The sequence below is a fragment of the Artemia franciscana genome, chromosome 7 (assembly GCF_032884065.1).
Source record: "Artemia franciscana chromosome 7, ASM3288406v1, whole genome shotgun sequence".
NCBI lineage: Eukaryota > Metazoa > Arthropoda > Branchiopoda > Anostraca > Artemiidae > Artemia > Artemia franciscana.
The window spans coordinates 12719041-12744372 of record NC_088869.1 but is presented as its reverse complement, the minus strand read 5'-3'; the positions used below and the strand labels follow the sequence as shown (position 1 = coordinate 12744372).

At 36.2% G+C, this 25332-nt stretch overlaps 2 protein-coding genes and 1 long non-coding RNA gene across 4 annotated transcripts in view; 1 reads left to right on the top strand and 2 right to left on the bottom strand.

Annotated features, from left to right (window-relative positions):
* Nucleotides 1-15838, top strand: part of LOC136028862 (ferritin heavy chain-like) — a 40894-nt gene extending 25056 nt beyond the window's left edge. For both annotated transcript variants that reach the window (XM_065706803.1, XM_065706802.1), the window contains exons 2-3: nucleotides 1795-2019; nucleotides 15524-15838. In XM_065706803.1, coding sequence (XP_065562875.1) covers nucleotides 1795-2019; nucleotides 15524-15757 — 459 coding nt within the window. In that variant the 3' untranslated portion in view covers nucleotides 15758-15838. The remainder of the gene's footprint in view (nucleotides 1-1794; nucleotides 2020-15523) is intronic.
* Nucleotides 1-25332, bottom strand: part of LOC136028860 (iron-sulfur cluster co-chaperone protein HscB-like) — a 134355-nt gene that overhangs the window by 88113 nt on the left and 20910 nt on the right. The gene's annotated exons all lie outside the window — the stretch shown is intronic.
* LOC136028864 (uncharacterized) lies at nucleotides 1756-23836 on the bottom strand. Its single transcript, XR_010617893.1, has 2 exons — nucleotides 23721-23836; nucleotides 1756-1998 (listed from the first exon to the last, which is right to left on the bottom strand). It is a non-coding gene; the product is annotated as an uncharacterized LOC136028864 (long non-coding RNA).

Here is a 25332-nt window from a genome sequence, read left to right as displayed (position 1 = left end):
TTCTGAAATTGCTTGCTAGAACCTACATTGTTCTATAATTTTAGGGTTCTTTTTGTTTGTTTTTTTAGGTTTTTTTTTGTTGTTGTTAAGTTTTAACTGCTTTTTTTGTGTTTTAATAATGCTTTGTAAATTTGATTTTTATTAATAAATTTGTATGTATGATATAAGTTTGCATTTTTTAGATTTCTCTTTTTAGTATAAAACTTCGATACTTAATTATTTACATAATGGAATATCTAACGCCGAAGATACTTGACATCTCATTGATTCAATAGCTCTATTAACCTTTGTAGGTCATGTTTGAACACTAGTAAGCCTGTAATAGGCAGGTGTATCTAATGGACAAAAACTAATAGCATTAAAATGCTTATGTGCCCTCGTTCGGAGAGGATTGGAAACCATTTAATCGAGCCAGTAAACGTAACAGGGGTTTCTTATTGCGTGTGGAATTGGTTATTTTGTAGAATCTATTTCCTGATACATAATATTAGAAATAGATTGCTAGTCCAGCTGTTCAGGGCACCATTCCATTGGATGGAAATGTCACTTTCGAATCCTAATGGGAACAAAAATCATCCGAATATAAAGGTTCCCTGAGAAAACGCCCTGAAAGAAAATGAAATCATGAAGGGAAAAAAATCTCTTAAAGTATTATGTAACACTGATATATGTGTGCTGTCATTATGTAACATCCCACGTGTAAGATTGCTTCACATCCCACGTGTGCACCGGTATTATCTAACACCCACGTGTGTGCTATCATTACGTAATATCCACGTGTGTACCGGCATTACCTAACACCCACGTTTGCGCCCTCCTCAGTTGCAAGCGGGTGTTTTACCATTGGCCTAAATCTAGCATGTCACGTCTGAATGCTTCATCCTTAACATAAGTAAACACTCGCCTTTTATGTAAAAACTAAAGAATCATGAAGAAAGACACCTCGAATAAAAAATGTCTTTAAAAAACGTCTTGAAATGTTTTGAAACGTTTTGAAAAACATTTTTAGGAAAACGTCTTTGAAAATGTCTTGAAATGCCTTGAGACTTCTTTAAAAAAAATGTCTGAAAAATGCCTTGAAATGTCTTGAAGAAAAATGTCTTAAGAACGTCTTAAGATGTCTTGAAGAAAAATATTTGAAAAAAAAAACATCTTGAAATGTCTTGAAACGTATTGAAAAAAAAAACTGTTAAAGAAAAATGTCACAATAAAACTCCCCTGCTTGACAAGTAGACTCTAACTAGTCCTATTATGTAACACCCCGAACCCTATTCCACAACATTCAAAGAAATCTTGGGGCCAAGTCACGCGAGATTGCGTCACCCTCAACCCAAATTACGTTAAATGCAACTAAACATTCCCTATGACGCGCACCTGCTGGCTATTGTCGGAATGAAGGGGTAAGGATTCGTTTCAAACTAGTGCTGTCATGCAATCCAGGGATAGGGATGTCTTGGGAATGGAGGGAAAAGTGTGTCATAGAAAGCATTATGCTGTCACTACTGAGGTGGCTACCACTGTTGAATATAGAGCAGGGTGATTTAAAAATAGTAATTATACGGTATATTTGTAATCTTAATTTATAATCATAACTGTGCATTTCTTACAATTATTCTATAGAACTATTCTGTATTGAAAGAACCATAATTACTCTATATTCTCATGGAATTCCCTGGTTTTGATGGTTATTAAAACTCTTCTTTGCTCTTTATCACAAAACCCAAATAAAAATGCCCTAAACCAGAAACAAATCAATGCGTCATAACAGTTTATTAATTATGACTGAAATTTAAGGAATCGTACGTAAAACGTGATGACGTCGCATTGCTGGGTTTCGCAGTCTTATTCAATAAAAAGATGAAAGAGCACCATCTGGCAGTATCCAAACTTATTGATTATCAGGTCCAGCGGGGGTGCATTGCGTCGTTTGACAATATTGAAAAACCGGTGACACAGCAATGGGCAAACGTAATGGAAATTATGGAAGAAGCACTGGCACTAGAAAAGGAAGTAAACGAGGTATTAATCTGTTTTGATTCCTGAGTAAATTCTTTTTTAATTCTAGGTAGAATGTGGTTTTACCTAAGAGAAAAGGAGTCAATACCTTCCTGTAAATATGTTGCAAAAATAAGTGTGCCTTAATTTCAGTTATAATTTTTTTAATTGAAAGTAAAGAGTGACACTACAACTTAGAAATAACGTGTATTATTCCATATATGAAAGGGGCTGCCCCTTCTCACTCCTATGTTCTTTACAATAAAGCTCATAGTGCTTTACAAATACTTCTTACTCCAACTAAAAGGTCCTTGTTTTTGAGCAGTCGTTCGTAAGGAATTGGGACAACCAGTCAAATTTTACCATAAGGAGCTAGGGGTTGAGGAGTGAGCAGTCCCCTCCCCTATGTAGGAAAAAGCTACTGTTCTTTTCAAGTTTAACGTTTTTCTTTATATTCATTTGAAAAAAACTCGTTTTCTATTTAATATCTGTTCGTTTTTAGCAGCATATCAAGGGTTAGGTCTACCCTAAATGTAAGGAGGGCTAATATCCCCTCAAACATAACTACTTAAATCTTATTTACGTATATATATATATATATATATATATATATATATATATATATATATATATATATATATATATATATATATATATATATATATATATATATATATATATATATATATATATATATATATAGTTTTGTCATTCGAATAAGTCGTTAGTTTTGCATTCAAATAAAGTCCATATTACCAAAAGGAAGTAGAGAGCAGCTGTGCCAAATTTGAAGAGGGCGCTGTGCACACTAGATTACCCTCCCCCCTCCTCAAAGAAGAAAAAACACTTTTTCACGACATTTTCATTCGAAAAAGACCTTGTTTGATGCTTTTGTTGAATAAAAACGACAAACTTCCCTCCCCCGTCTTTAATTTTTGTGAATTTTCGCCACTGATTCGTCGATTCACGCTCAGGCCTTTTTAGCCGCTTATCAGCAAGGTGTAAAAAAGCGCGTATAAAAATAGGTAACCGCATCACATCAGTGGTTGCTCCAGTAAAGAAAGGTGTCCGCCAAGGTTCGTTATTATCCCCGAGTTTGTACAATAACAGTGTTTTAAATGCCTAGGCATGTGTAAATGTTTCATGTATCTCCAAGAATATAAATGTGTCGCTACTTACATACGCGGACGATCTATTAAATCTAAGTCGGTCTATTAGGGGTCTGCAATCAAATTTCTCGATCCTGCGTGATGAATTCCGAAAAATTGGCCTGGCTTTCAATACTCCTAAATCTGCAGTTCTTTTTTTCAACGATAGTCCTTCTCAGCCTGAACACCTCCTGCTGGGTAGCGAGTCAATTACCGTTTCATCTCACGTCGTGTATCTGGGTTGACCCATAGGCCGTAACCTTAACGAAACTCGTCTACTTCTCGTCAAACACGTCGAGAAAAAACTCCGCACCGCGTATGGGTCTATCGTCGCCAACAGACTCCTCTTATGCCGAAAGTATCTCGCGAAAATGTATAACGCTGTCGCACTGCCGCATATTCTATATATCGCGCCATTTTGGGATTTATTAATAGGTTCGCGAAGTTCCTGCTGCGATGCCCCTTGTGGGCGAGAAATACTTGTATGATTGATAAACACAGGATTGCAGACCCCAGTATCGTGGTAAACCGGTTGATTTCTAATTTCCAGGTAAAATGGAACCATCCCTGGCTTAAACATTTCTACAGTTCTTGATTATGTATTTTTCCATGTTGTGTTTTAAATTTCTCTCTGTTTTTCTTCCAATTTTTTTCTTTTATTTTTTTTTTCATTGTACCCCGTTTTGTTCCATGTGAAAAATACGGGTAATAAATATTTTACTTACTTACGAGAGATCTCTTGTTGTAATCCCGTGCTAATGAATGTGCTTTAATTTCGTTGGTTTGTGTTTGTAACGTAGGCTATTCTTTTAAGTCAATCACTTAATTCTTTAAGCGTGTGTCAAAGAAAGGGAAATAGGCGCAAAGGGAGGGGTACTTAAAATTTGACTGGTTCTGCTGTGTTCCGGGGCGGAATTCTATGCCTGTTAAAAGAACGGATGTTTTCTTATTCGTTATATTTTATTAAAGAATATTATTTTATATCATTTTAATATATTATAATATATTATTATTGTATTCTATTTTGTAATATAATTTAATATACATATATTAATGTTATCATATATATAATATAGTATACATAGTGTACATTATTGTATTTCATTATAATATATTATTTTGTTTCTTGAATAAACTAGCACAGAAAAGGGAAACTTAACATTGTTCAGCAAAATAATATGACACTGTTCAACAAAACGATAAGAACAAAATAATAGCCTCCGGTCCACATATAGTTTACAATTCATACAATAAATTTTTCTTAGAGATAGTATACCTAATATTTAAATAAATACCTAATTTAAGGTATTACATTGCTAAACAGTAACAAATCATGTCTCGACAGAACATTGTTATAAACAAATTGTCATAAGAGACAATTTTCATAAAAAGAACATCATATAATGACATAGCTCATAACCGAATTTTTAGGTTCCTTTCGCATTATAAAATAGTAAATATACCGACAATATTGCTTCGCTAAGTGCTTCTTAATAGGTCAGGTTCCCATTCTATGGTTATGTTTTTTGTCAAATCACTTTAGTAATTCTTAACAACCCATTCTTTCACATGTAATTTTGCCACCATGTAATGTAAAGGAATTCATCACATAAGCTTTTTCCACGCATAATTAGAGATATTTACCCCCCCCCCCCCAAAAAAAAGCTTTATGAGTCTACTGCTCTTTAGGGGGCCTCCTTCAGGCCACTCAGGATGTCCACAGGTAGCGATAGGGGAACTCTCTACAGATATGTAGGGTACCTCCATAGGAAGCAAGGACCGAGGGGGGGATCTTGTCCCTGGGGGCGATGATAGACACTGGGGCCCGTTCGCACGAGGTCATAAATAAAGCTTGAGGAGGAAGAATACCCCTCAAATGTAAACTCAACAGGGCGCAACGGCATGTCCACACGTCCCATGAGTTACAATTATTGTCCCAGTAATGGGTTAAATTGCATGTTGGCTCAGAACACCATCGTGGGAGGATCCTCTATAGGAGGACAACTATGGCAGGGTGTAAGATCCAAATCTATCGACAACGGCCTGTGCAAAGGGCTGCCTCGGCCCTTTCAGGTACCTGCAAGACTGGGGACCTTGTGGTAAACTCTATTCCTACTTGAGGAGTGGCACCCCACGAGGAAATTATAGCCTAGTAAACGACACAGCATTCGTAATGGATTCTGATTAATGGACAACTATTCTGGGCTTGGTCTGTTTTGACGGGTGTCTTCAGCCTGAAAACCTCTTCGTAGCTACTATAAGTTGCCTCCCCGTATGAGCATAATATTTGTAGGTATGAATACATGATGAGTGAGAGGTAATAGTCTTGGGACTGTGTGTGAAGGATTTCGACACTTTTTGATAGAAGTGCATCTTCAAGTGCTGAAAACCATGTTGTGACCAAGATGGGCCCAGGATTGCACGATGCCTCCCATCATACCGGAGGTCCCAGGGACTTCTTGCTGTCCGGTTCTAATCCGGCTTAACCGCTTTGGGGTAGACTTGAGAAGATATGTTGATCCCCGTCCTTCATTGATATTTGGGATCATTGCTGAGGCTAAAATAATTTCAATGATTTAAAGAACATGAAAACTGGAACTTGGAATGTTACGACGTTGAAAAATGACTATCCCATTGACATTTTGACTGACCAATTCTGATGATTTTAACTGGATTTATTAGAAGCTTCAGAAACGTATATACCAGGGGTAGGAAGCATGAAATTTGGTAATACAGAATCTGTTTACTTAAGCAGGAAGGATGGGGACAAAGACAGGGAGTAGGGCCCACGATTAATAAGGAAGCTGCTAAGTCCTGCTTAGGCTGAGAAAGTATTAATAATATAATACTAATTGCTCATTTTGACTTAAAAGTTCAGGGTATCAGTTATAGTAGTATATGCCCCTGTTGAACCGACGGACGACATACTAGTGACTCAGATGAATTTTACTTACTGTTAAAGGAGCAAATAGACAGGGTCTAGGTAAAAATATGGGGTTTTTACTAGGAGATTTCAACGCCAAGGTTGGTAGAAATAGGAATAGATGGTATCATAGCTTAGGTAAATTAGGTGTAGAAAAAAAACGGAAATGGCTACAGATATTTACAATTTTGTAGGCGTAAAATTTTGTAGGCGTAGGCATAAAAAACGATCTATTTTATGACCAAATACCGTTTTGTTTACACCTAGATTGTTGGCCCATAAGTTGACATGGCATTCACGTGATGGTAGAGAGCAAACCTTATTGATTATGCTATAGTAAACCGAAGACTGGCCGGATCAATACAAGATACTAGGGCATATATGAAAACAAAGGGATGTAAAGAACGTGGGGAAAACCCTTAAAATATGAAATAAGGAGGTGTGAAGTGGAGGCCATGGATAAAATTTGGTATAACAACCTAACTATTGATAACATTCTATCAAAGAATAAGCTTTTTATAGTGATCCTAAAAACGTATTTGTTTATTAGTAAATACTGCAGTTATTTGTACACAAGAAAGTTCGTATAATTATACAAAACACAAAGAAAACAACTTAATAAGAAGGTAATTTTGGTAAAATTATGCCGACAACTTTTGCTTGGATTGCAAGAGTGCCCATGAGCTAATATATGAAGCTACTGTAGTCAGAAATGTTTCTCCTGAACGGAAACTGGGAATTCTGGTATTTTCCCTCTAAACGGCTACGTTTTTTGTTTTTATTATCATTTATTTTCAATTAAAATTAATTAGTTGTGGGCATCATTCCATGGCTAATTGTATAAAAAGCAAAGACAGATAGTCCGATTCAGTGAGAGGCAAATCTGGCACAAGCCCTTATTAGGATTGTATAAAAATGAGTCTGTTTATTTAATGATAGATAAGTTTATCTATCATCTATCATCCGTCCATTCTTCATTCCTAGGGAAAAACTAAGGTAGATAGTCATAGAGCTAAGGAATGAAAGAATTGGATTGATTTTGGGTTGATGCGTGACGGACAATGTCCAATGGACTTATATGCAAAACCTGGAACTGAATTTGCTTGGACTCACAGGCGAACAAGTGAATCCAAAGCCTAATAGGCTTGGCTGCCCGTAGTCTAAAGATGGAATACCATGTCATAGTATTGACACATGACCAACAAGTCCTCTGGACTCGCAGACGAACGGTGCAAAATATAGTTTTCCAAGTGTTTGCTTAAATAGCACGGGTAAATGGCGTGAGTATGACTCTGTTATTGGACCAAAGCTTGTTTGTTAGTCTTTAGAAAGGCACACCGGTCTAGAGTCTTAGGCAGGTTGACCAAGAATTTAGAATTGACACAGGACCGTTAATTTGCATAGAATGACAGGCAAACAAGCATCCGAAGGCCCATCCGCAATGAGTGTCAGGCAAGGCGATTGATTCAATTAAAAACATGGACATTTGCACTTATAAAAACTTAGTTCAATGTTAGTTGACCAACGAGTTGCTTGGAATTGCGAGGGGAATAAACTTCGAAAGCCTAAAAGGGCTTTTCTGCCTAAAGTGTTAGGCCAGTGAACCCATTTATAAGCTAAGACAGTTGGGCTAACAAAACTGAATTAAATATAAACAATAATTTAAATCCAGGTGAAAATTTATCCCGGACAATTACCATTAACATCTCCACGCCTAAAACTGAGTCCGATAAAGAGGAAGCAAGACATATAAAGAAATTTCGTATAGGAATTCTGGCAAATTCACGAAATGTAAAACTTCCCTTGAAGAGTATACTCCCTGAAAATTGCCCTCTCCATGTAAAAATTCTCCCCGCGTAAAATCCTCCCAGCAGAAAATTCGTCCTCTCTCTCCACCCTAAAAATGTATGCATACTTCCTGATAACAAATAAAATAATGGGTAATTTTTTTAACTTAAAAACCTTTCCCTAGGAGCTGTAGGTGGTCATTTTATCTCTAAAGACATAGTTATTGGGCTTTTCAACTATGCTGAAGGAAAAAAATATCTCAAAATTTTGATTAGACGATTTTGAGAAAAAAGTGGCATGGGAGGGGGCCCAGTTATCCACCAATGTTTTGGGTCATTTGAAAAGGAAACTAGTACTTTTCATTTCCGTTAGAATGAGCCCTCTTTCGACGTTTTAGTCCCACTGGGTCGATACGATAACCCCTAAAAAAAATAAAAATAAAGAAATAAAAACGCATCTGTGATATTTCCACTGGCAAAAATTATAAAATTCCGCATTTTTGTTTCATGATATGTAATTAAACAAATAGAAAAGGTTTTTTTTCAAATAATGTAAGGAGAACTTAAAAAAATGAAGAATTTAGAACTTAAACAAATATAAATTACTCTGTATATGAGGGGGACTGCCTTCTTCTCAATACCTTGCTCACTAAACAAAAGTTTTTTAGGGCTTTGAAAAATCTTATCTTTCCAATTGCAAATTTTCTTTAAAAATTTAAAAAAAAACCATAACTTCACAGTAAAGAGTTAGGAGCTAAAGAGGAGACAGTCCCCTTCATATAAAGAAAACTCAGTTCAAAAATGTTTCCTTGTTTTCATTTAAGAAGCTCTTTTTTATTTAATTTCTGATTGTTTTCTACATCATACCCAGGCTTGACCAAGATATAACTTGAGGTACGAGTCCCTTAAGTCCCTGACTAATTGCTTTTAAAATGTACAAATCAGTAATTGTACGTTGATTAAAACCATCCAACGTTTAAATTTGCAATGTGAATTTTGGACACAATTTGAATATACTGAATAGTAATTTGGTACAACATGTCTTGTTAATATTACTACTAAAGAATCTCGATTGGATGAAAAGGAGTATTATTGTTAGTATGGATGTAAATTCTGTGCGACTTTTGATCTAACTTTTGATCAAACATAACTGAAGCCATCACAAACTCTACAAGAGGATTCTTATCGATGAATACATTCAACTGAAACCTCATGAAGAGTAAGCAGTTTGTCCATTAAAATGTTCTTTTTAGTAATCTACTCTACCCTTAACCTAAACAATTACTCACCCCCTCTCATTATAGCTGATACGCAATTACAATCGCCAAACGTAGCTTAATTTCATTAAAAATAAAGCGAATTAACTTGGCTGAATCCAGTGCTGCCACCGTGTGGCATTACTTCTTTTGCAACTGAGAAACCCAAAATATAGGTATTGATACTTTTAACTCAATTCGCTTCTTAGAATTTTAAATTGATTGCAAATTCTTCTTCTTTGGGATAAAGTCGTAGTTCGGTGCCCTAAAATGGCAGAAAACAAGACCTAATGACCTAATGCGTATGGTCACATAAAAATAGCTTTAAATTTACGTTTGAATGAGCTTGCTCCCAATTATCTTGATTTTTTATTTTAGGGGAATAAGAATAAACTGAAATTTTTTTATATATTTAGAATCCGCATAAAAAGCCAATACTACCGGTGTAGCGGTTGTCGTGAGAATTCCATTTTTAGTTTTGATGAATATTGGTCCAAGTCACTTCTTACTTCCAGTTTTTTATCACAAACTATTTCATAAGATTTTCGTATGAATTTTTTTTTTGAACCTGTTCATTTTCTTTAGTTGAATAGGACTATAAAAACAAACAGCGTTTAACTTGACATCTGGGTAGTAAGTTTAAATTTTGTTTTTCTTTCACTATTCTAATTTTTAATGTCTGAATATATAAAAGATTTAAGTTCGAGGGGGTGAGAATTGTCCTGTTTTTAAAGAGGTATATTTTAGATGGCCGTTATCAAACAGTTCGTGGTAACAAACTGTAGTAAGGAGCGACCCGACTCAATAGCAACCGAAACTCTAAAAAATGGAATTTTGATACCAATAGATCAAAAGAATCGCGTTTTAATTCTGATTTTAAATATATAAGTTTCATCAAGATCAATTATACTCATCAAAAGTTACGAGCCTGAGAAAATTTGCCACAGTTTAGAAAATAGGGGGAAACACCCCCTAAAAGTCATACAATCTTAACGAAAATCACACCATCAGATTCAGCGTATCAGAGAAACATATTGTAGAAGTTTCAAGCTCAAGTTTCAAAAATGTGGAATTTCGCATTTTTTGCCAGAAGACAGATCACGGATGCGTGTTTATTTGTTTCCTTGTTTTTTGGTTTTTTAGTTTTTTTGTTGTTTTTTTTCCCAGGGGTGATCGTATCGACTGAGTGGTCCTAGAATCTTGCGAGAGGGCTCATTATAACGGAAATTGAAAGTTCTAGTGCCATTTTTAAGTGACCAAAAAATTTGAGGGCATCTAGGCCCCCTACCACGCTCATATTTTCCCAAAGTCATCAGATCAAAATCTGAGATAGCCATTTTATTCGCCATAGTCGAAAAACCTAATAATTATGTCTTTAGGGACGACTTGCTCCCCCGCAGCCCCCGTGGGAGGGGCTGCAAGTTGAAAACTTTGACCTGTGTTTACATATAGTAATGGTTACTGGGAAGTGTACAGACGTTTTCAGGGGGATTTTTTGGTTTAGGGGAGAGAGTTGGGGGGGGGGGGGTTAAGTGGGAGAATATTTTCATGGAGAGACTTCTCATGGTAAAAGAGAATTTCAATGAAGGGGGCGCAGGATTCTCTAGCTTTTATGAAAAAACAATGAAAAAATAAATATGAAAAGTTTTTTCTACTGAAAGTAAGGAGCAGTATTAAAACTTAAAACGAACAAAGATTATTACGCATATGAGGGGTTTACCTGCTCGTTATACCTCACTCTTTCCGCTAAAGTATTTTTAGTAATTTCAACTATTTATTCTGTGGCATTTGTGATTCAGAGGTCATTCTTAAGGAATTGGGACACAACCTAAGCTTTAGTGTAAAGAGCGAGGTATCGACGAGGGTTGAACCCCCTCATATACGCAATAAAAACATACAAATATAGAAGTTCGTTACGTAAGTTAATTCGTTATTACGTAAGTTACGTAAGTTACGTATATTTTTTATCAATGAAAACGTTTGTAAAAAATTAAAAGTTCTAGTTGCTTTTTTAAGTAATCAAAAACTTGGAGGGCAACTAGGCCTCCTCCTTCGCTTCTTTTTTCTCAAAATTGCAATTGCAATTAATTGCAATTAATTAATATGCAAGTTTTGTTTTAATTATTTATATGCGGAGAGCCAAGATCAAAACATGCATTAATTCAAAAACGTCCAGAAATTAAATAAAAAAACAAGTCTTTTTTAGCTGAAAGTAAGGAGCGACATTTAAACTTAAAACGAACAGAAATTACTTCGTATATTTTAGGGGATGCTTCCTCATCAACGCCCCGCTCTTTACGCTAAAGTTTTTTACGCCACTTTCATATATGAAGTAATTTCTGTTCGTTTTAAGTTTTAATGTCGCTCATTACTTTCAGCTAAAAAAACTTGTTTTTTTTATTTAATAAAAATCAAAACGTGGTATCTATGCAGGCAGGATGATTTTTGAGTATCTCTTCTCCTTTTATAAACTATTAAATAAAAAAAAACAAGTTTTTTTAACTGAAAGTAAGGAGCGACATTAAAACTTAAAACGAACAGAAATTACTTCGTATATGAAAGAGGCTGCTTCCTCATCAACGCCCCGCTCTTTACGCTAAAGTTTGACTCTGTCTATCAATTCTTCTTTTTAAAAGAGTAAACTACTTTAGCGTAAAGAGCGGGGCGTTGATGAGGAAGCAGCCTCTTTCATATACGAAGTAATTTCTGTTCGTTTTAAGTTTTAATGTCGCTCCTTACTTTCAGTTAAAAAAACTTGTTTTTTTTTATTTAATTTCTGAACGTTTTTGAATCAATGCATGTTTTGATTTTGGCTCTCCGCAGAGGAATAATTAAAACGAAATTTGCATTTTTTTTTTTTTTTTTGGCTAAATGGCTTTCTCATAATTTTGATCGAATGATTTTAAGAAAAAAAGAGCGGGGGAGGAAGCCTAGTTGCCCTCCGATTTTTTTGGTTAATTAAAAAGGCAACTAGAACTTTTAATTTTTTACGAATATTTTTATTAGTAAGAGATTTACGTAACTTATAAATTAGCTTACGTAAAGAACTTTTGTATTCTCATATTTTTATTACATATATGAGGGGGTTCGCCCCCTTGTCAGATCCTCGCTCTTTACACTAAAGCTTAAATTTTGTCCCAATTCATTAAGAATGACCCCAGAATCACAAAAGCCGTAGAATAAATAGTTTAAATTACTAAAAATACTTTAACGTAAAGAGCGAGGTATTAGGAGGAGGTGAGCCCCTCAAATGGGTAATAATTTCTGTTTGTTTTAAGTTTTAATGCTGTTCCTTACTTCCAGCTGAAAGTACTTTTTCATATTTATTTTTTCATTGTGTTTTTAAATAATGCTAGTAAATCCTGCGCTCCCTTCATGGAGATTTTCATCTCCCATGACAAATTATCGATGGAAAGTTCCCCAAGCATATCCCCCTCTTCTCAACCCCTCCCCCAACCAAAAAAATCCTCCTGAAAACGCCTGTACACTACCCAATAACCATTACTATATGTAAGCATTGGTCAAAGTTTGTAACTTGTTGCCCCTCCCATGGGGACTGTGGGGGAGTAAGTCGTCCCTAAAGACATAGTTATAAGGTTTTTCGACTACGCTGAATAAAATGGCTATCTCAGAATTTTGATCCGTTGACTTTGGTAAAATAATTAGCGTGGGAGGGGGCCTAGGTGCCCTCCAATTTTTTTGGTCACTTAAAAAGGGCACTAGAACTTTTCATTTCCGTTAGAATGAGCCCTCTTGCAACATTCTAGGACAACTGGGTCGATACGATCACCCCTGGGAAAAAGAAAAAAAAACAAAAAAACAAAAAAACAAATAAACACGCATCCGTGATCTGCCTTCTGGCAAAAAATACAAAATTCCACATTTTTGTAGATAGGGGCTTGAAACTTCTACAGTGGGGTTCTCTGATACGCTGAATCTGATGGTGTGATTTTCGTTAAGATTCAATGACTTCTAGGGGGCGTATCCCCCTATTTTCTAAAATAACGCAAATCTTCTCAGGCTCGTAACTTTTGATGGGTAAGACTAAACTTGATCAAACTTATATATTTAAAATCAGCATTAAAATGCAATTCTTTTGATGTAGGTATTGGTATCAAAATTTCATTTTTTAGAGTTTCTGTTACTATTGAGCCGGGTCGCTCCTTACTACAGTTCGTTACCACGAACTGTTTGATTCTAAGGCGTAGAAAATTGCCTAAAGACAAGTCTACATGTGTTATAATCTACAGAAGTAATAAATCTTTCTGTAATATTGGTTTGAGTTTGACTTTCTTTTAAGATTAAATGCATAATAACTAAACATAATGTTGATGAAATAACTTGATCTCTTTACCAGGAATCCTTGTCGTTTAAAACTTACTCTACTTTGTTTTATTTTGCATTCAATTTAATTGCTCTTTTTATTTGAGAGTTTTTTCCCTAAATGTCTTTAAAAATAAACATATTCCTACTAAAAAATTTCCTGAGACATATTTCCTGTCACCCAAGCATCAATGATATTTTGGCGTTTGGTTTCCCCCCTGGGAAATGTTCTGCCGCTGCCCTTGTCGTCCAGTACAAAAATAGCAACCCAAAATGTTCATCCTGAAAGGGAAAAACTGATGAAAGATGCATAAACATTCTTTTTTAACTGAAAGTAAGGAGCGACATTAAAACTTAAAACGTACAGAAATTACTTCGTATACGAAAGGAGCTGCTTCCTCGTCAACGCCCCGCTCTTTACGCTAAAGTTTGATTCTTTCTATCAACTCTTCTTTTTAAAGCAGTAGAAAACTTTAGTGTAAAGAGCGGGGCGTTGATGAGGAAGCAGCCCCTTTCGTATACGATGTAATTTCTGTTCGTTTTAAGTTTTAATGTCGCTCCTTACTTTCAGTTAAAAAAATTTGTTTTTTTTTATCTAATTTCTGAACGTTTTTGAATCAATGCATGTTTTGATTTTGGCTCTCTGCAGAGAAATAATTAAAATGAAATTTGCATTATTTTTTTTGCTAAATGGCTTTCTCATAATTTTGATCGAATGATTTTGAGAAAAAAAGAGCGGGGGAGAAAGCCTAGTTGCCCTCAGATTTTCAGTTAATTAAAAAGGCAACTAGAACTTTTAATTTTTTACGAATCTTTTTTATTAGTAAAAGATATACGTAACTTATAAATTAAATTACGTAAAGAACTTTTGTATTCTCATGTTTTTATCACATATATGAGGGGGTTCGCCCCCTCGTCAGTACCTCGCTCTTTACACTAAAGCTTAAATTTTGTCACAATTCATTAAGAATGACCCCTGAATCACAAAAGCCGTAGAGTAAATAGTTGAAATTACAAAAAAATACTTTAGTGTAAAGAGCGAGGTATTAGGAGGAGGTGAGCCCCTCGTATGGGTAATAATTTCTGTTTGTTTTAAGTTTTAATGCTGCTCCTTACTTAAAGCTGAAAAAACTTTTTCATATTTATTTTTTCATTTTTTTTTAAGTAATGCTAGTAAATCCTGCGCGCCCTTCATGGAAATTTCGTTCCCCCATGACAAATTGCTCGATGGAAAGTTCCCCCAATATATACCCCTCTTCTCAACCCCTCCCCCAACCAAAAAATCCTCCTGAAAACGTCTGTACACTTCCCAACAACCATTGCTATAGGTAAGCACTGGTCAAAGTTTGTAACTTGTAGCCCCTCCCACGGGGACTGTGGGGGAGTAAGTCGTCCCCAAAGACATAGTAATAAAGTTTTTCGACTACGTTGAATAAAATGGCTATCTCAGAATTTTGATCCGTTTACTTTGGGAATATAATTAGCGTGGGATGGGGCCTAGGTGCCCTCCAATTTTTTTGGTCACTTAAAAAGGGCACTAGAACTTTTCATTTCCGTTAGAATGAGCCCTCTCGCAGCATTCTAGGACAGCTGGGTCGATACGGTCACCCCTGGAGAAAAGAAAAAAAAAACAAAAAAAAACAAATAAACACGCATCCGTGATCTGCCTTCTGGCAAAAAATACAAAATTCCACATTTTTGTAGATAGGAGCTTGAAACTTCTACAGTAGGGTTCTCTGATACGCTGGATCTGATGGTGTGATTTTTCTTAAGATTTTTTGACTTTTAGGGGGTGTTTCCCCCTATTTTCTAAAATAGCGCAAATTTTCTCAGGCTCGTAACTTTTGATGGGTAAGACTAAACTTGATGAAACTTATATATTTAAAATCAGTTTTGGTTACTATTGAGCCGGGTCGCTCCTTACTGGAGTTACCACTTACAGTTCGTTACCACGAACTGTTTGAAAATGGAACACGCGTTAACGGTTAGGAGGTAGGTTAACATTAATAATTAAACATATCTGAGTCAAAGATTTACCCTAGTATAATCAATTTAGGCTATGTAAAAAAAAATAATATGTCCTTTCTTTAGTCTCTTTTAGATTTGTCTGAACTGGGGAAAGAGCATGGAGATAGTCATCTTGTTGCATTTCTTGGAGAAGATTTTCTGAAGAAACAGTCGATGTCAATTTACACCATATCACAATGTGTTACTAAGCTAAAACGCTGTTCTGGCAAGGGATTGATAGTCACTTTGGTTGATATGGAGCTTGAACATCATTCTAACCCTCATTTATTTAGTCAATCAATAATCACACCTCAATAGTCAATTACTGAGGAAAATTTACCAGTAGACTGAAATTTTTATGTTATAATAAAAACAATAATAAAATGTTAGAAAGTCAAAGAGATTTATCTCAAAATTAAGACTTGTACCCTTTCTGTAGTTAGTATTCAGTAGTGTCAGTGATGAAAGTAAGTATTTTTCTATTCATAAGAAATACATCTTAGAAGTAAAAATTAGACTCTAGTTAAATGCATTATCTTGGGAAGGATAATGAAAACTTTTAAACGAAACTTAATGCTTAACTATATATTAAACTGTTGCGTAATTGGCTCGAACAGGCCTGGGCCCTGTCTGAGGGACATGTTTAAGCTGCACTGACTAGTGTCGGTAAGATCGGAAATAAAAAGAAAGAGGTATCATTTCAAGCGTAATTTCGATTCAAGTGAGGCAAGAAGACATCTCACTAGTCAATTGAAGAGAATATTCTACCCTGCACAGTAAAATAACAATTTGATAGTGAAATTATGCTATTCCATAAGAAACCAAATTTGTGGAAATCTTCTGCTAATTTTCGTTTTGTTTTGTTTCGACGGGCATGACAGAACTTGTCCTAATAGCAAAGTTATTCTGCGAGCGAAGTTCTGAATCGTTCGAAAAAGAGCGTCCAAGACGTTTAATCATGTTTTCCTTGGGACGATTTTTAGAGCAGTTGCAAGATTTTTATGTCGTATCAGATCACAAAACGTTTCTACTTTAATGCGACAAAATAAGGAAAAGTACCTAAAAGGTTTTACATTGTCTTCTTCCATTATATATGCTTATGTAATTTATACATTTGTGTGCTTATGTAATACATATTTATAAAAACATTTTTATCTAAATTATATAGTTTCATATATTTAACCATGTTATTTATTTATTCACAGTCAAATTATATAAAATTGTACAATATTGCACGTCTTTTGTATTTAGGTTGTATGATTCATAAGAGAGATTCTTAATGCTAATGAACAGCGAATAAGACACGGAACTAGTCCTAGCCTAGGCGCGCACCCATGGTGGGTACTAGATGGGCTATAGCCTCCCCTCAAGAAGAATAAGCTAAAAAGCTAAAAAAAAATTCCTTGAAACACCGGTTTTACTAGCGAATTAAAAAAAAATCCATTCGTTGGCCCAAGGAGCCCCGGTCACCCCCCTTCCTCCATAACTATTTTCCGAGTGTGCCACTGTCCTGGTCATTACAAGTCTCACTTTTAAGAAAGTTAGTGCAAGAAAAATAAAAAAAAAGCTTTATGCAAGTCTTCCAAATTCAAAACCAGGAAAAATAAAACTACGTTAATGACTTGTTGTCATCTTTAACTCAGACAGCGTTGAGTTTGCTCAAAGTCTCAAACGTTGAGTTGAGACGTAGCCAGTCTTGAAACTGTTGAAGCGTCAACACTAGCGTGTCCCCAGGTGGCGATAGGGGAATGCCCCACAGATAAATAGGGTACCTCCATAGGAGGCAAGGATCAAGGGGGGGCTTGCCCCTGGGGGTCCATAACGGAAACCAGGAAACCCTCGCCCGGGGCCATAAATACATATAGAGGAGGAAGTAGGTCCCTCAAATGTACACTCAACATAGATCACCGGCGTGTCCACACGTCGTATGAGTTACAAACCTTCTCCCCAGTAATGGGTTATATTGCAAGATGACGCAGAACACCATTGTGGGAGGATTCTCTATAGGAGGACAACTGCGGCAGAGTGTGGACAGAATGATGGACAACAGCCTCTGCAAACAGCTGTCTCGACCCTTTCAGGTACCTGCGAGACTGGGAATCTTGTGGTCAACTCTATTTACACTTGAGGAGTGGCGCCCCTCGAGGAAATTATAGCCTAGTAAACAACACAGCATTCGCACGGGATTCTGATTAATGGATAATTCTTCTGGGCTTAGTCTCTTTTGACGGGCATTTATTTATTTATCTACTATTGGTTGCCTCCCGTAGTAGCTTAAGATTAGTAGGCATGTATATATAATGAGTTGGGAGTAATAGGTTTGGGACTGTCTGTGCAGGTTTTGACTATTGTTGGTAGAATAGCATCGCCAAGTGCTGAAAAACATGTTATGACCAAGATGGGCACAAGTTTATACAAAGTCCCCATTCATGCTGGAGGTCCCGAGGACTTCTTGCTGTCCGGTTCTAAGTCGGCTTAAGCGCTTCAGTGTAGACATGAGAAGATATGTTGATCCCCGTCCTGCAGTGGTATTCGGGATCATTACTTATCTTGAGGCCAAAATAATTTCGATGATTTAAAAAACATACAAATTGGAACTTTAATTGGAACCATCGTATCGACATTATGACTGACGAATTCAGACGATTCAAACTAGACTTATTAGGAGTTTCAGAAACTCATATCCCAGGGTTAGTAAGCATGAAATTAGGTAATATAGAATTTTTTAACTCAGATAGGAAAGATGGGGTACATAGACATGGAGTAGGGCTCATGATGAATAAGGAAGCTGCTAAGTCTTGTTTAGTCTGGGAAAGTATTAATAATATAATACTAATTGCTCATTTTATGGTTTAAAGTTCAGGGTATCAGTTTTAGTATTATATGCCCCGGTCGAACCGACTGACGGAGATACTAGTGACTCAGATGAATTTTACTTACAGTTGCAGGAGCGAATGGAAAGGGTCCCAGGTAGAAAAATGGTGTTTTACTAGGTACTTTTAACGCCAAGGTCGGTAGAAATAGGATAGATGGTACCCTAACTTAGGTATATTCGGTGTAGGAAAAGAAAACAGTAATGGCTACAGACTTTTGCAATGTTTTAGGTTTAACAGTCTGGTTATAACCAATACAGTATTTGGTCATAAAATGGCCCATAGTTTGACATGGTATTCGCGTGATGGTAAGACAGCAAACATTATTGATTATGTTCTAGTAAACCGAAGACTGGCAGGATCAATACAAGATACTAGAGTATATAGGAGTGCTACTATTGATGTCAAAATAAAGATCACCATCTAATAGTGTCTAGGGTTAACTCAAAGCAGAAATTTCGAAAGGGTAACAATTTCCCGGGAAGTTGTGACGTTGGTAGACTCCAGGATGAGAAACAAAGAGAAACTTTCCCGGACAACTTGATGGTTTAAAATTTGACAATGTGAAAGATGAATGGAATAATTTTTGAAAAACAATTTGTGAAATTGCTGATGGTGTCTTTAGGGAGAAAGTCAAGACTGCAGCTAGGAATATTAGTGAAAAAGCTTTATGTTTGACAGAGAGGAGAAGGGGTGTGTACAAAATTATCAGAGTGATAGATCATGTGAAAACCAAAGGAATGTAAAGAATGTGGAAAAAGTATTAAAATATGAACTTAGGAGGTGTGAAGTTGAGGCCATGGATAAAATTGCCGAAGATCTGGCAGATACAGCTAGACAGCATAATAGTAAAATATTGTACTGGCATGCTAGTAAATCGAGAGGGACTAGTCAATCCGGACTTTTCCCAGTTAAAGATAGAAACGGGGCGACAATTAGTGCTAAGGAAATAGTTAAAGAGAGATGGGATGGGTGGAACATTTTGAGAATCTGCTAAACGGAACAAGAGCTAAGAGCTCATATGGCACTTATGACGAGGTTGGAAGAGCCAAGAGCCAAGAGCTCATTTGGCATGAGCTCTAGCAAAATTCTAAGAATCAATAGATTGATTTAAAAGCAAAATCAGAGGCTTAATGCCGGCCGGGATTTAAAATAAGAGCTCTGAGACACAAGGTCCTTCTAAATATCAAAATTCATTAAGATCCAATCACTCAATCTTGAGTTAAAAATACCTCATTTTTTCTAATTTTTCCTCTCCTTTCAGTCCCCCCCCCCGAACGGTCAAATCGGGGAAAACAACTTTATCGAGTCAATTTTTGCAGGTCCCTAGCATGCCTACCAATTTTCATCGTAGTAGCACATTCAGAAGCACCAAAATCGCCAAAGCACTGGACACCCCCTAACTCCTCCAAAGAGAGTGGATCATTTCCAATTACATCAATCACGTATCTACGGCATTTGCCTATTCTACCCACCAAGTTTCATCCCGATCTCTCCACTCTAAGCGTTTTCCAAGATTTCTGGTTTCTCCTCCAACTCTCCCCAATGTCACCATATCTGGTCGAGATTTAAAATAAGAGCTCTTAGACATGAGTTTTTCCAAATATCCAATTTCATTAAGATCTGGTCACCCGTTCTTAAGTTTTTCAGAATTAACACCCCCCAAGTCCTCCAAAGAGAGCGGATCCGTTCCAATTATGTCAATAGCGTATCTAGTACTTGTAATTATTCTTCCCATCAAGTTCCATCCCGATCTTTCCACTCTAAGTGTTTTCCGAGATTTCCGGTTTCCAAGATTTCTGTTTCCCCCTCCAACCCCTATGTCCTCGGATCCGATTTGAATTGAAGATGGAGCATCTGAGACATAAGATTTTTCTATATATCAAGTTTCATTAAGATCCGATTACACATTCGTAAGATAAAGATACCTCAATTTTCACGTTTCCCCCTCAAACTCCCCCCAATGTCACTGGATCTGGTCGGGATTCAAAATGATAGTTTTGAAGCACAAAACCTTTCTAAATATGAAATTAAATTAAGACGTTATTACCTGTTCGTAAGTTACAAATACCTCATTTTTTTCTAATTTTTCGGAATTAACCCCCCCCCCCCTCCCAACTCCCCAAAGAAAGCGGGTCCGGTCTGGTTTTGTCAGTCACGTATCTTGGACTACTGCTTATTCTTCCCACCAAGTTTCATCCTGATCTTTCTACTCTAAGCCTTTTTAAGATTTCCGGTCCCCCCCCAACTCCTCCCAATGACACTGGATCCTGTCGGGTTTTAACATAAGAGATCTGAGTTACGAGGTCCTTCTAAATATGAAACTTCATTAAGATCCGATCTCTCCTTCGTAAGTTAAACATACCTCATTTTTTAAATTTTCAGAACTAACCCCAACCCCCCGTCCCCCAACTCCCCCAAAGAGAGCTTATCCGTTCCGGTTATGTCATTCACGTATCTGGGAGTTGTTTTTAGTTTTTCCACTAAGTTTCATCTCGACCCCTCCACTCTAAGCTCGATCCCTCCACTCTAAGCGTTTTCCTAGATTTTAGGTTTCCCCCTCCAACTCTCCCCTCCAATATCACCGGAACTGGTTGGGATTTGAAATGAGACACAATATCCTTCTAAATATCAAATTTCATTAAGATTTGATCACCTGTTCGTAAGTTAAAAATACCTCATTTTTTCCAAATTAACCGTCCCCCCACTCCGCCCAGATGATCTAATCAGGGAAACGACTATTTCTAATTTAATCTGCTCTAGTCCCTGATACGTGTACCAAATTTCAATGTCCTAGCTTATCTGGAAATGCCTAAACTAGCAAAACCGGGACAAACAGACAGACCGACCGACAGACCTAAAGAATTTGCGATCGCTATATGTAACTTGATTAACAACAAGTGCCATAAAAACAGTTGCATGAAAATATATAGAGGAAAATAAAAAAATTTTTGATACCTTGCATCTGAGGAAGATTCGTTTGTGAGGAAGAATTTACGACAAGACTAGAAGGATTAAAAAATAAGAAGGTTCCAGGTGCTGATAGTGTGGTAAATGAGTCTCTTAAATATGGTGGCTCTGAGGTTAGAAATTGGTTACTGAAGATTGTGAATACAATTTTTGAAATCGGGAAAGTACCTAACGATTTTAGGAAAACCTTAGTTAAACCACTATATAAGAAAGGTGATAAGAGTGTCGTAATTATCAAGGCATCAGTCTGTTCCCTGTAGGTAGCAAATTACTTAGTAATATGATACTTCTTAGACTGAGAGATGCTGATGACAAAGTTTTAAGAGAAGAACAGTGCGGTTTTAGCAAAGGTAAATGATGTTTCGACCAAATTTTCAATCTTAGGTTAATAATTAAGAGGTGCCTTAGTTATCCAACAACTTTGGTCCTCAGTTTTATAGATTATGAGTAAGCGTTCGATTTCGTTGCTAGAAGAGCTTTAACAAAGGTTTTATCCTTATATGGTATATCAGACAGATACATTAAAGTCATTAGTGCTATCTACGAGATCAAGATTCGCAGCTCGTTTTGTAATAAATCAGGAGTTAAGTAGGGTTTTGTTCTATCCCCCTTTATATGGATCATTTTGATGAAGTTTGTTTTAAGGAGCACAGGAAAGGCAATGGCAGACCACGGTCCAAATGGGGAGGAAAAACTCCCCTGGACTTAGATTATGATGAAAGTGTGAGCCAAATGGATGAACTTAAAGAAATTTTTCGAGTTCAGGATGGTGGAAGACATTTGATTATTAATGTGAAGAAGACTAAGTCACTAAGGCTAGGAATAATTGAAGATGAAAATGTGACGTTGGGTAACGAAAAGATTGATCAGGTGGGCAGCTTCACTTAATTTGGTAGTATTATTGGTAAAGACGGTGTGAGCAGTGAAGATGTTAAAATTAGAATAGCCAAGGCTAAGGGTGTTTTTTCACAGTTAAAAAAAAAGTTTCGAAGAATAGGAAGATAAGTCTGCATTTCAAGATTAGAATATTGGGAGGTACAGTTATGACAGTGGTAAAACATGGCTCTGAAGCATGGGCGCTCTGAAAAGCGGATGATGATTTACTAGATGTTTTCCAGAGAAACCACCTAGGGATTGTTCTGGTTAGCTGGCCGTATTTCAAACAGTAGGTTGTACGAAAAATGTGGTTCAATCCCGCTTTCTAGAGCTATAATGAAAGAAAGGTTGAGATGGCTAGGGCACGCTCAGTGGATGAAGGATGACAGATTGCCGAAGATTGTCCTTCTCGGCCGACCATCTAGGGCTAAACGGTAAGGAGACCATCCTCGTCTAGGGTGGGAAGATGTCATAAAGAAACATTTAAAGAAAATTGGAACTTCCTGGGAGGGTGTAAAGAGGGAGGCTTTGAATAAACTGGGATGGAGGAGGAGCGTGCGTAGTTGTGTTGCCCTCAGACGTCTTGATGCTGCGGTAAGTTGTTAGTAGTAGTTGTACTAGTACCATTAGTTCCAAGTATCCTTGGCAGTCACTTGTATTTTAAAAGGTCTATGGAGCCTAAACTCTTTAAAATCTATATACATTCATTGATAACATTTGTATTTACGACTCATCGCACTAAAATAAAAAGTTAGAGTGCGTTAAAACGAAGAGAATATAATCAAGACTTCAAACACAACCACAGGAATTAAACATCCAAACATGGCATTTTGCCATCTATGGCCAGTTCGCTTACAGGGCATACGAGCATGAGAGCATTAAGTTTACATAGCTTGTCATATGGATTCGATAGCCTATATTTTCTTATAAGGTAAGAGTTACAGGTGCAAGGGGATACTCAGAGCACAAACTTTGGTTATCCAAAAAACACACAATTCATTTTAAGACAACCGGCCTTACTGAATATTCGATAAAACGACACTAAATACTGAATATTTGGCAGTACTAATAACCGTATCAGGACCTCATAATCTAGGGCAAGAAATACCATAGGATTGTAAAAATATAAAACAAAAGAAATTTAACTTCAGATTCAGAAGATTTGGGTGGGTAGCTGCCCTCCCCCCCCCCCCCTTCCGAGGCTTGTAACCGTCGCTGACTAAACCATTAGTAATTCTTGGAAGCACGGCTCTGTTCAAACGGAATTGAGAACAATTCATACAATGTAAAGGACAAATTTTACTTTTTATATTTTCCAACATTACTATCTTAGTTTTCTCACGATTTTTACCAATTTCAAAACCAAGATTTGGGAGCTTATTACAAGGCTTTACTGTGGTACCGTTCAGACCTATAGATGCGTCATCAACTTAACTAAAAATCAAACTAATTTACTAAATTTACCACTAATTTACTAAAAATCAAAACATATATGTTTAAAAAAAGGCTAACTCGATCTGGTAGCTTTGTACTATTGTACACTTTGGGGAAAGTTATCAAACCTTGTTTAACTCCAACGTGAATTGGTATTTCCTTGGTCAGTAAATCACCTCAAGGCATATATATTTTAGGTTCCTTAGGTTGGTATACGTAAAGAATACGTCTAGCTAAATCTGGCGATATTCCACGGTTTAAAACACAAATCATTGCTGGTAAATGCAATTACGAGGCAAAAGCTTTGTTAAGGTCATATATCCCAAGGGCAAGGTCAAATCAGAACCATCTGCATCTGCCAATGAATTACAGGAGCATCCTAAAGCATGAAAACATCCAAGCTTAAGCTTGATTCTTGCCCTAATGCCTGAATATTTAAGTTATTTCAAAGTTAAAAAAAAAACTATTGTATGAAACTACAGCTTTGACGTTTTGACTAAAAATTTAAATTTTCCCTAAAATTTAAATTCTAATCAAACTTTTTAACGTTTAATCAGATCAAGGTAAAAACAAAACAAAATCACACACACACACACACAAATATTCTTACAATTCACCATAATAAGCAGTGTCTATAAAAAAATTATTTGAAGTTCATTTGAAAAAAAAGATGTTTTCCAAAAAAATCTTTTTTTCAAGAAGTAAAACGAGCAGATATAAAACTTGAAAAGAACTGAAATTACCATGAATGCAGCCTAAAACAAACAGAAAAGGAAATGAATAACCAGACTTAAAACATAGTGATATTACTACAAATAAAAGTCAGCTTATTTTATATGAATTTGTTTCTGCTTCTTTTGAGCATTAAACAAAAAAACAAGTTTTTTTTTTTAAATGAAAGTAAGGAGCGACATTAAAACTTGAAACGAACAAAAATTACTCCGTATATGAAAGGGGCTTTTCCTCCTCTAACGTCCCGCTCTTTACACTAAAGTTTGACTCTTTCTCTTAACTCTATGTTTTAAAACAGTAAAAAACTTTAGCGTAAAGAGCGGGGCGTTGAGGAGGAAAAGACCCTTTCATATACGGAGTAATTTTTGTTCGTTTTAAGTTTTAATATCGCTCCTTACTTTCATTTAAAAAAACTTGTTTTTTTGTTTAATTTCTGGACGTTTTTTAACTAATGCATTTTTTTTTTTTATCTTGGCTCTCTACGCATATATAATTGAAACGAAATTTTCAGATTATTTTTTTTTTGGGCTAAATGGCTTTTTCGTAGTTTTAATCAAAAGATTTTGAAAAAAAAAGTGAGAGAGGAAGCCTAGTTGCCCTCCAATTTTTTGATTACTTAAAAAGGCAACTATAACTTTTAATTTTTTACGAAGGTTTTCATAAGTAAAAAATATACGTAACTTACGAATTAACTTACGTAGCGAACTTCTATATTCGTATGTTTTTATTGCGTATATGAGGAGGCTCACCCCTCGTCAATACCTCGCTCTTTACACTAAAGCTTAAATTTTGTCCCAATTCCTTAAGAATGACCCCTGAATCACAAAGGCCGTAGAATAAATAGTTTAAATTACTAAAAATACTTCAGCGTAAAGAGCGAGGTATTACGAGGAAGTAAACCCCTAATATGCGTAATAATTTCTGTTCGTTTTAAGTTTTAATACTGCTCCTCACTTTCAGTAGAAAAAACTTATCGTATTTATTTTTTCATTGTTTTTTTTTAATAAT